Here is a 12,500-nt window from a genome sequence, read left to right as displayed (position 1 = left end):
CAGAGATAGTTTACGGGTTTAACCTGTTTTACCTAAGTAAGTCACTAGATAGTTTGGGACGTGTTAGGGAGCTCACCCCGAGGTTAACTGAACCGTATTTGTATTTCTTGTACCTTCCTTCTTCCCTGTGGAAATAGGAGTTGCTCACTGCTGGAGCCGGAATCTGCTATCCTGCGGAGTTTTTAGTCCCATTATGTTTGAGTATGAAGGGTCTCTAAAAGTGAACAGGAGCCACTCTCCTGGTTGTCCAGGGGGAGGTGGCTCACAGAGGTCGGACACCTCACATCTAGGGCGACACCGGTGCAGGCGCTGAGCTGGGCCATGTGCTCCGCCAGTGTTGGGAAAGCGGACCAGGTCCACTGGTTCTATGGGGCCCGCCGGTCCCCCCTCTCACTCCTGTCATGCTCCCACAGGCCAACTTGCCCCTGCTGCAGCGCGAGCTCCTCCACTGCGCAAGGCTGGCCAAACAGAACCCTGCCCAGTACCTCGCCCAGCATGAACAGCTGCTTCTGGATGCCAGCACCACCTCACCTGTTGACTCCTCAGAGCTGCTTCTCGATGTGAACGAAAACGGGAAGAGGCGAACTCCAGACAGGTGAGAGGGCGGAGGACCCCAGACTAACCGTGGCCTTTTCCTCCCATCTGTGGTAGGAACACCGTTTTGTGTCACTTCTCAACTGCTGTCCTCTTGCAGAGCCAGCACCAAGCTAGAGGGGCCGTTGCTGAGCTAGCGCTGGCCTGGGATGTTACTGGGTGGTGGTGACTCCCTGGCCTGTGTCACCTAGGCTTTGGGGCAGCTTAATCTTCACTAAAGGAAGAAGTAAAGATGAATAAGATTCAGACATCCTAGGTGCCACTTATGGTTCTTAGACATACATTGAAGATTAAGATTCTCTTTTATTAAATAATTCGACCCGACCACATATTGTACCCTTCAGTGTTAGGAAATCTGCTGTTCCGAGTTTTCTCAGAACATGGTGGTTTTGAAAGCTGGCTTTTATGCATTGCTCAATAGACACAAATGCAAGAGCTGTTTAATTTGGGGTTTAGATGAGTTAAGAGAAAACTTCTGAGAAGCTAGATGAACTGAGTGAAGATAAGCATTAAGTAATAGAATTAATAGATGACATTTTCCGCCGAACACTTTTTCAGCCACTATTCATTCCATCAGACACTCTGCTCTCATTACTGAGAATTCTCAGAACTGTAAAACAAAGCCCCTTCTCCATTCAGCCCTACAGGGTGGTTGTTGACTAGGGCATATACATGATATTTCTCCTGTTCCTGTTAAAGTAATTTTCTTGAGTACCTCATCATATGTAACTATTTTCTAATATTGGAGTATGAAGTCTTAGGAGCAGCATCTTGCATAGTATTTGTCAAAATATGGAACTGCATTATAAAATGAAACTGTATCCAGAAATGTATTTGTCACATGACTTATTTCCTTTCTCTACTTATCCATTCCTTCTTTCTGCATTTCATCAGGCATGAATGTGACAGCTTTTGAGAGAGTTAACATTCTGGCACAATTATGTTCCAGATTCATAGAAGCTTAGGATCCTTGGAGCTACTCAGAGACATCTATCTGTGACCGACTTAGCTATCCTGAAATGTATTAGCTGCTTTGCAAATCAGAATGTTATTAAAAGCCAGCCCGTTTACATACAGTTATTACATAATCCTCCGTTAAGCAGTTTTTATGCTACAGTCTCTGGAGTTTTTCTCCTCTTGACGTAAGACCTTTTAGTAGTTTAAAATCCTGAAGCAAAAGGTTAAACATTAGTTTACTTTTGACATGCCGTAGACCCCCCTCCGAACATGACCTGCCCACAGTGCTGCCTTCTCGCTTTCACGAGCCGTATTTCCTCAGTCCTGTATTGAAGCATTTGGCACTTTAGCTTTTAAAGGCAGCTGCTTAATCCAGGTGTCTGAGTGGTGCGTCCACGTGATACTGAAAACCAAGAAACAGCCCGACAATAGATGATCCACATGCACCTTACTGTCTGATTCTAACCCATTTACCCTGCAGGAAATCGGTACTGTGGGCAGGTATGGAGATGTTCTAGCTCCATTTTTCTAGGATAATATAAAAGAGTTAGGGGGAGAGTAGGTGGACAACTGGGAAGAAACATTTATTGCAGAGGACGCTAGGATACCAGGGAAAGGTTTAGATGGTTGTGATAAAGGTAAAGATAATCCTGTAGAGCAAAATTGGAGGTGGACACAATCTGTCCTAGAATCTTCAACTGCTAACAGGCAGAACAGTTTCCTGCCCTCTATATTCCCAGCCATCGCCTCACTGGTTTTCTTTCCCAGTGTTTTCTATTTGAAGGTGCTGTGCCTGCAGACTTTTCCTGGGTGATGCTGAGGTGAGCCTTGAACAGGGCGCTAACACTGATATGGAAACTATTTATAAGCATTTTTACTTTGGTGATCTGCAGGGATAGGTGCATGCGTGTTTGCATTCGATCAGGTAGAACTTTCTTTAAAGAGCCTCTAGGCTTATTCTCCTTTCGGTTATTCACAGAGAGTTGCTGGAGTCAGAATTCACACCATCGCTCTTTGCCTGGAACATTCTTTCTCAAGTGGAACCCCGAAGTGTGTGTTTTAATGGAAGGATGGCAAATGGAGTTCCTTAGAGTTGGGAGGATGGGAAATGAGAACATGTTGTGTAAATACATTTGTATCTTGTGGGAATATGATCAGAGCCAAGAAAATATGGGTCTCTACAGTATTTTTTTGCATATATTTTCTGCATCTTGTTTGCATATGCATTTTCCTCTTCTCTGGTTATTTATCTGTATATCCAGATCGACTATATGAAATTTTATAGAGTATGGAGCTGTCTGACAGCAGAGCTTTTTTTGTTTTACTGAATGTTTTGTTGGTGCATATGGTCCTCCATGGATGAGCAGCCACGGTGAGATTTTGGAGTCTATTAAACTGGCTCATTAAAAAGATCAATCTGTTTCTGTAATAACACTGGGAACCATCAGTCACTAAAAGAGGGAAAAACTGACACCTGAGGAGAAAACACATTTTGGTAATTTGTTCATGACATGTCACGAACAAAAGCACGCTCTATATTTTGTTTACAACTTTGGGGGCTCAAATTCCGTGACGATTGCAGATTTAATCCACTAAACAGTCATCATGTATTTCAGGGATGGGTTTTGGCAAATTTAACTTTCTTCTCTTCCTTAAATAGGATTGCCACTGGTTGTGTTTTTTTTCTTTTTTTTTTTTTTAAACATTATTGTTATTTACAGAGAAATGAACCCTCTGGGGAAATTTATGAAATGTTTTTTTTTTCCCTGTAAAAAACAGTGAGATCCATTCAACATCCTTTTTAAAGGATCTCCAGGGTGAATTTTCTGAACAACGGTACTGAATTTGTAGGTCTGTGGTAGAAGAGTGTACGACCCCGTGTAGAAAGACAGTTTTCATTTTAAACTCATGCTGTTATTTAAAATCCTAAGGAAAGTGAATAGAAAATTCTTCTTTCTACTCTCTGTTGACAATTTAAAAGTTGATTGGTTACAGTAGACCTTTATTTTGTCATTCTGTGAGCGAGGAAGCTGATGCAGTGGGTAGGAACCTTCCTTGCGCTGATTAAACACAGTGACCACTTTCAGAATTGAGACTAGAAGGGAAGTCTTTAAAACTTCTCACCGTAATAGTCATGAAGGCACTCACGCTTTCATATGGGGTGAGGAGGGAAAGAACAATTAGACAAGGCTGCATTCCTTCGAGACTGCAAAATGAATAAAAATGTTTAGGGTGAAAAAAACCTGCGTAATGTTAATTATCATTGCTACCTTTCTTTTCTTACAGCTTTGATATTGTAGGTTTTGGTCATAATCTGTCTTTAATATGGAGTTCACACCTGTTCATGCCGATCTTCTGGCTCAGAGACTCTTGCTTGCTTGAGAAATCAAAGTGACTGATCTTTGGGTTTGTTGGGTAACACTATATCCACCTCCACCCCTGACTATTTCAAATGATCAATGTTAAATATTAATCCTCTTCTTCCAAATAAGCATTTTAATTTAACTATGCTATAAATTGTTCTCACCTTAACACATCTAGACTCTGTTACATAAGCTTCATAGTTGCATTATCATGTATTTCCTCCTCCCTCAATAATTAAATATTATTTTCTAAAAGACCTACTTGACCTTTAGAGTTCTGTAGCTTGTCAGCTGGGATGCATCTTTTGGATCTACCAGGCCAGCCCTTTCTCTATACACTTGAGTAAACGAAGGCCCAAAGATCTTGCCTAAAGTCACGAAGCTCCTTAGTGGCAAAACCAGCATATTTATATACGTGAAGTCTTGCGGTTGTACAAATTATGTTTAACGTGCAGTGTGAATAAGCTCAGTGAGGGATTGGGCTCCCCCCCACTTACTCTCCCTCATTTATTTCTGTTGTGTAATTGCCCAAGTGAGTAAATGTGATAGTATAATATTCTGGGGGTTTATAAATCTCTTTAATGACAGAGGACCCACAGCCAGCCAGGTTTCCTGACTTAATGAGTAAGTTAAAAAATGCTGAAGCTTGGAGGGTCAGAAGGCAGTCATTTTGAAACCCTGTTGGTTGAAAGTTAAGATTTGTCATCACAGTACACACCAGCTGAACCTACAAGGCCCATTTTTCCATTTCTGTAGAGTAAGTGAGGTTTCCATATGCTTGTCTTTCTAGAAAGAAAAGGCAGATACACTTTCAGGGAGTTATAGGAGTCACTGATGATGCAAATAAGAATTAAAGTAATATTGTCTGCTGCATTCAGTTGTCCATGACAAAATGTAGGAAATTTATGCTAAATTCATGCATTCTTGTTTTGTGTTGCATCTTTTACGCAGATTTCAGTTGCATGACATGAGTAATCATTCCTGTAGTAATGATTTTATATATATATATATATATATATATATATATATAAAATCAGGTCAATTGTGAAGGTTTCTAGTGAATTTGGAGTAATTTGCATTTACATGATAAGAAGACTTGCATGGCTGTAAGGACATTTTGGTCTCTCCACGCCAACCTGAACTTGCCAGCCTTATTTCTTGCTGCTCTCCTAGGGTCTAGCCCTGCTGAATACTCTTCACGCCTTAGTCTGTGTTCTGACCAGTCGTTTCTGCTCTGTTCCTTGGTTCTTATATGCCATCATTCTACTTGTCCTTCCCAGGCTAAGTATATACTATTTGAATGAAGGCTTCCCAATCAAACTATTAAAAATGGTTACTATTTGGGGTGTCTGGGTGGCTTAGTTCGTTAAGCATCCAACTCTTGGTTTTAGTTTAGGTCGTGATCTCATGGTTTGTGGCATCTAGCCCCATGCCAGCTCTGCACTGGCAGTGTGGAGCCTGCTTGGGATTCTCTCTCACACTCTCTCTCTGCCCCTCCCCTACTCACAAGCTCAATCTCTCTCCTTCTCTCTGTCTCAAAAATAAACTTAAAAAAATGGTTACTATTTTACTGAGCACTTAAGATATGCCAGGCCTCATGCTAAGTAACTGGCATATTAGCCCCCCACTATCCTTGGGGTGTATGTTTCAAGATGCCCCCCAGTGGATGCCTAAGACCACAGATAGTACCAAATCCTCTGTATACTATGTTTTTTCCTCTATGTACATACCTATGATAAAATTGAATTTATAAGTTAGGCACAGTAAGAGATTAGCAACAACAGTAATAATATAGAACAGTTATAACAATATGCTGTAATAAAAGTTAAATGAACCTGGTCTCAAAATATCTTATTGTGCTATACTCCCCCTTCTTGTGATGATGTGAGAAGAGAGAATGCCCACGAGATGAGATGAAGTGACATGATCAGGCTATGATAGGCCTTCAGATGACTCGTGAGAAGGAAGGTCATCGGCTTCAGGACTGCTGTTGACCATGAGGAGCTGGGAAACCTCAGAGAGGGGGGACTTCTGTATGGCATTTACTCTCTGACAGTCCTGCTGTGTAGAGGCAGGCTGGCCAATGGGCCTGAGGTCACTGGCTTGTCAGAGGCACTGATGGGATTCTGATCCTTACCTCTCTGACTCAAACACTCATGATCTTATAACTCAGGTTCGTATACCACCAGCCACTGAATGTCCCGCCTTGAGCACAAAGTGATTTCATTAAACTATTGAACGTCAAGTGTGCTGGGCTCTGTGCTCGGAGTTTTTCAGATAGTCTTCTTGGTAGCTCTGAGACAGTCATTCTCATTTTGTGGACAAAACCAAAGAGGATTAAGCTTTCTAAGTTCCAGCAATTAGCAGCACCAAAATCTGAAGCCACTTCCATCACCTCTGCTCCTTTGAGTGTCACTGTGGAGTGGTCTTTACTCCTCCTCGTATCCCAGTTCCCTTTTGTATTGTTTTTATCCCACCTCCCAAATTCAGGTCCTGCATGAACGTATAGAAGCCTTATATCTCTGGTGAAATTGTGTTTATGGTAAAGATTTCTTGCCAGCACACTTCCAAAAAGAGTAAGTCTAGGACTAAATGATGATCTTAGGAGGAGGGTACTGGGTGGTCATGAATTGTGTCTTGGTCATCTTTGTATTCCCACTAAAGCTTAGGATGGTGCATTACACGTACTAGATGTCTAACCAAAACAAAGCAAAGCACCACATGCACACAACACACATAACAACAACAATGCCACCAGCACGACTTGAACAAAGAAATAAAGTTAAACTTTATGCAGTCATTTTCAGCAGTATACCAAATGGTCTCTCCCTCAAGAATCTTTCTTGCTTGCTTTCTTGATGACTTTCTTGCTTTCTGTCATTTTAAAAGACGCATATCTGAAACATTCACAATGATGAAAATTGCCATGAGTAGCCCAGGAACAAAATGCCATGACCAGAAAAACCTGGAGGGCTCCAATAGGAATTTATAGATGACAGAGTAAGAAAGCACCGTTGCAGAGAGATATCAGGGGCAGGAGAAAGTGAGTACCTTGCAGTGGCCAGAAATCAGGAAAGTCATGGGGACAGCCAGCGACAAGTTCCCTAATGGCTGGGCAGGTGGCAAGCTTTAGGAGACATGGAGGGAAGTCTCCCATGACTCTGTGAAGCCGAGTAATGTGTGAAAATCCAGGTGTGGTGATTGTCTGTCTGCAGTGACAAATGCCCACCTGCATGTCGTTCACTGCTGAAGGTGTTAGCATCCTGTTCAGGAAGCTGTCTCCTGGGTGCTGGCGTTAGCCATGGAGAGCCGGAAGGCACTTCCGTCCATATGGTCTGGTGACCATCCTGTGTCATTCAGCTCTCTCTTCTCCCCATCTACATATCCCACTTCCTCCAGGGAGATAGCAAGAACATGGAAACCACTCGAGGGTGTCATGAAGAATTAGGTTTTATTTTCATGTTAAGGAGGCAGGGTAATATGTAATATGTTTTATTTCAGATACATTGCTCAACCCCAATGGAAAGGTGTTAATGTAAAATTTTTTAATCTAAACTTACGGAGTTCCTAACAATTCCTGAAGAGACCTTTGGCTGATTTGTCTTCTGAAAATGTGATGTCAGGGATGATATCCCTCCACTTGGGTTCAGTGTCCCGTTAGTCTCTGGGAACCTTAACAAATCACATATGTTAGAAAAGGGAAGGAAGATGTATTTAAGTTATTAATGTCTTTGGGCTTTTTAAACATAGAACTGTTACCTCCTGAGATTTAAGTATGCACTTCTGAAACAGAAAAATAAATGTATATGTTTTGATTGTGAGAATCTGCTTGGCATCCAAGCCCTGGCTCTGGCTGAGATGGTGGTTGAGTGAGACAGTGGTGTGATCAGGCCAAGGTGAGGTGTCCCGGAGCAGGGCACAGGCACCCACGCCAGAGAGTCAAACCCTCGGCAGGAGGTGATTTGGAGAGGAAAGTTGTAGCGTGACTCCCAGGGTTCTGGCTGGGTGACTACGTAGAAGGTGGCAAAATTGACCCATAGAGGAAGTACCGGAGAAAGTAAAGTCTGTGTGGACATGTCCTATTTGAAATACCTGTAGTAACTCAAACAGGTGAGCACCCAACGCAGCTATTTTATTGTAATAGCACTAAGATTAGAATTTATAATATAGTTTCTTCCTTGCCATTCTATGGCTTATTACACTGTCCAGATTTGCATCTCCTTAGAACAATATTTATAGTGATATTTTCCCCCACATAAAAAAACAATCTTTTTTTTTTTTTTTTTTTTTTTTAAAAACATGCCCGTTCTAGTCACATAGGGGATTGGTCCTCTCATTCTGTTTATTGTCATGATTTTATAATAAATTTTCCTTTTCCCTCATTTCCTTGAATGTTACACTGTTCTACATAAATAGGGATTGTCAGTGCACCCTAGTCAATCATAACTTTTGAAATACTTTCTTTCTCAAGTGGTTCACAGCCTCTATTACTGAGGAGCTGGGGTGGGGGGGGCAGCTTGAAATGGGGTAAAATGTAAATTAGGTAATCTCTTAAACTTTGTTGTGTTTTGTTTTAACACATATTGTTTCTCTTTTGTCCCATTTAATTGGGCAGGAAACTGAAGCCAGAATGTTAACTTTCCCAAGGTCACATAGCTGAGTCCTGAATGGCCCACTATTCTTAGAAGTTGAGTTATTTGGAGAGTATGCCGGTGTGGGGCAATGAAAAGCTATGGGACAATTTGTTAGTTTAGCCTGATACACTTTGAAAGGGCAATGTATAAAGGGCTAATTTGGAATTTGCTCAAGCAAATGAGGTGGAGATAGTTGTAGGCATTTCTAAGAAGACGACAAATAGCACTTAAGATGTTTTAGTTCCCTTTCTGGACATACATCCTTTGAATAAGGTTGCCCTTGTAACTGGACACGGGTGATTTGTGGAAGCACCAAAGAGACCTCTTCATAGCTTTGTTTCTATGAACCGTGAATGTTTTAATGCTTTGCTGGTAAAATATAGCTAGCTTCATGAGGTGATGAGCTTCGTTGTTTCAATAGCTAGCAGAGTCCTGGGACCCAGGATAGGACAGCAGGGATCTGAGAGAAATAATAGAACAGACTCAGGACCTAGCCCTGCTCCTTAGGATGCTAACATCCTTGTTTTAGAGTGGGGGAAACCCTCTTTTTTTTCATAACAATAGGTCATCGAAGTAATAGCACTGATCATACAGCTAATCTGAGGGTTAAAGTATATAACATATCCAATAACCACTTGGAAAATTATAAGAATTCTTCCCGTGTTGTGTGTTGGTCGTGTCAAAGAGAATAAGGAGAGGCAAAAACAGTGAGTTGTGTGGTTTGGTAGCTGAGTCAGAGATATTTGTGTATTTAGAAATGCAACAGGGGCTGCTACAAGGTGTCTAGGGGATATTGGTGATTTTTGCACAAAACAAGTACAGATATTTATAGATTATTCACATCAGAACAGAGAAGTTCTCTGCTGGCTAAAGAGGTGGACATTGCCACAGTTGGGCCAGAGGACCGTTAGCCCTGTGTGTTTCAATCATAACCCTGATGACATAACTGACATAGAATAATTGAATTGCAGAGTTTTCAGACTAGGAAGGACCTCAGAAATCATCTAGTCCAGTGGTTTTCAAACTTGATATTAGCAGCAGACTTTTTCCTTTAAAATGAAACCTTAGGATGAACCCTGGCTGGTAAAACGGATAAGAATAAGGGGTTCCTCTGGCCCTTGAAACCTTGATTTTTTGGGGAAATGTTCCTCATTGCCTGCAGAATCCCTTAGCAGCACCTCAGGTGGCAGTTTGAAAACCACTGATCTAGTCCAACCCTTTCATTTTACAGATGAGCAAACTGAGGTCCAGAGAGGTTAAGTGGCTTGCCCAAGGTCACACAGCTAGTCGTGGAAGAGCCAGGACTAGATCTCAGGTCTCTTGATCCCCAGTCCAGTGCTCTTTCCACTACACCACCCTGCCGGTAAGGTAGGTGCTGTGTTAGCATTATATTCATAGCTACTAAAAGTCGTCAGTATTTTCCAGCTGATTTATGCCAGTAATGTGCATTGAATGTTGAAGTGTATTATTCACAAATGTATAGGATATGAAAGTACAGATAAGAACAATATAAATATATTCTGAGAAGATAAACTGATAGCTAGAATATTCCCTTTCTTTTGAACATTACTTTAAAGCAGTGCGTTTAGGTAATGTCTGGGATTCATTGGGCATTTAGTCTGATATCGATGAGCAGTATGTATGGAGTCCGCGTGTTTCAGACACATACTCTGATGGGAGCAGCATTAAGACTTCCAGCTGCCACTCTCACGAGGACCATGCCCGGCTGTCATTTCCAATGTTGCCCAGGCTCCTGTCTCTAGAACAGTGCATCTTTCTTCAGCATGTAGTGGGCATGTATTTATTTCACATTAAACCCTGCAGAGTTTCATTTCTTTGTGTACTTGGGCTTCCTGTCTCTAACTCCTCCATCCTTCCCAACCGGTGTCCGTAAATTGTCACCAAGGCTCTACCCTAAAGGGACATACAGGATGGTTCACGGCAGGATCTTATTGCTCTAATCTCTGTATCTCTGTTGTGGAGTTAGTTTCCACACAGATCCTTCTGGTATCATCAGACAGGGTATTCTGGACACTAGGAAACTAGAAAAAATGTCTTAAAAGGGCTCTGTGCTATTGTTACCAACCTAAAATCAAAAAGACATGTGGAAACCTACAGCTACTGTGACTTGGTAGAATTCTTGTGGGGAAATTTCCCAGGGAAAATAGGGATGATCACTGGTCTAAGGACAGAGTGCTGGTCTTGTGAGGAGAGCCAGATACAAAGGAAACAAGTAGGAGCTGTACTTTCAGTCAGTGTTGGAGGTCGTTCTTTCTTATCTTACCGAATATATTGAGTGGGTCTCTGAGAATGGAGATATATTCAGCCCCCAAATATTTCTTTAGCCCTATTTCTGTTTGAGACTCTAGAAGCAGTGATTACTTATCAGGGCCCATTGGTAGACTGTATTCCTTCTGAAAGCCAAGTTCAAAGCTCTTCATATCACATCATGAAGTACAGTCAGGGTGTGCCTATCTTGCCCTGAGACCTGATGACAGGTCCCATAAGCTCTCTGGGCAAGCTTCCTCCACGCTCAGGGGGCTACTTCCAGGTAGCTGTGTATGACTGCTGATGAGTTATCTTGGTGACAAAGGCAGTGTCAGACTCCCAGACATTGCAGCCCAATACCGGTGCCACAGGTGGTGATTGAGTACCCGCCATGTGGCTACTGCTAATGAAGGACTGAATTTTAAACTTAATTTCGTTAGCTCACAGTTAAATTTAAACAGCTGCATGTAGCTATTGTATGGAGCAACACAGCTCTTAGATGTTCCGATATGAAAGTCAGATGCCAAGTTGGATAAATAATAGGCTCCCCTTAAGAATTCATCAAGAGAGTGATGCCATTCTGCCTTGATGAATCTTCACCAAAGACAGTTCAGTTTTAGGATAATTTGTTTGAAATCAGGTACTCATTTTTGAATGAAAGTGTTCACCTTAGAGGGAACTTGGGTGTCCTCTTGTGACCAAGCGACATGAGCTTCAACTGAAAAGATAGTTGCTAATTTGATGAGGAATGGACTCATTTTCTCATGTGTGCAGTCTTGGGATTACTTATATGGGTTTCAGTGAATTCCCATAGGTCTTCTGGGAAGCAGAGTTTAGAAAGTTTCTGGCCAATAAAGAGGTATTCTGTTTATATTGTAAGTTCAAATGTGAGTTTCTGAACTATGCTGGCTTCTGAGTGACATGACGCAACTCTTTTCTTCCCCCTTTAGAACCAAAGAAAATGGCTTTGACAGAGAGCCTTTGCACTCAGAACATCCAAGCAAGCGACCATGCACTATTAGCCCAGGCCAGCGGTACAGTCCAAATAATGGCTTGTCCTACCAGCCCAACGGCCTGCCTCACCCCACCCCACCTCCACCTCAGCATTACCGTTTGGATGATATGGCCATTGCCCACCACTACAGGGACTCCTATCGACACCCCAGCCACAGGGACCTCAGGGACAGAAACAGACCTATGGGTAAGACTGAAGCATCTGTTCACTTCTTACGGGATTGGATGCTTAAAGACTCACATCATTACTTTTCAACTGAACATGAGGCTTGAAGTCTGTGATGGGGTAAAAATTCTCCTTTCTTTCTTTATATTGTCTCCTTTATGAGAAAACTTGATTAGTATTAATATGTTCTTTAACAGCTGTACTTTCTCTCAAAAAGTTACAGTCTTCATGGCAGCAGGCTTTTTTTTTTCTTTTTCTCTCTCTCTCTCTCTCTTTTTTTTTTCGTGTGTGTGTGTGTGTGTGTGTGTGTGTGTGTGTGTGTATGTGTGTGTGTGGAAGGGGGCATCTACATTAATAATAGGAGTGCCTGGGTGGCTCAGTCAGTTAAGTGTCAACTTTGGCTCAGGTCATGATCTCACAGTTCGTGGGTTCGAGCCCCACGTCAGGCTCTGTGCTGACAGCTCAGAGCCTGAAACTTGCTTCGGATTCTGTGTCTCCCTCTCT

At 42.1% G+C, this 12,500-nt stretch overlaps 1 protein-coding gene across 4 annotated transcripts in view; it reads left to right on the top strand.

Moving 5' to 3' along the window:
* The window catches only part of RUNX1T1 (RUNX1 partner transcriptional co-repressor 1), a 138,447-nt gene that overhangs the window by 89,972 nt on the left and 35,975 nt on the right, over positions 1-12,500 (top strand). For all 4 annotated transcript variants that reach the window (XM_029923751.1, XM_029923754.1, XM_029923750.1 and 1 more), the window contains exons 5-6: positions 414-595; positions 11,767-12,017. In XM_029923751.1, coding sequence (XP_029779611.1) covers positions 414-595; positions 11,767-12,017 — 433 coding nt within the window. The remainder of the gene's footprint in view (positions 1-413; positions 596-11,766; positions 12,018-12,500) is intronic.

Source organism: Suricata suricatta, chromosome 15 (genome assembly GCF_006229205.1).
Source record: "Suricata suricatta isolate VVHF042 chromosome 15, meerkat_22Aug2017_6uvM2_HiC, whole genome shotgun sequence".
Lineage (NCBI taxonomy): Eukaryota > Metazoa > Chordata > Mammalia > Carnivora > Herpestidae > Suricata > Suricata suricatta.
The sequence above is the reverse complement of the archived record's forward strand: the minus strand, read 5'-3'. Positions and strand labels throughout refer to the sequence as shown.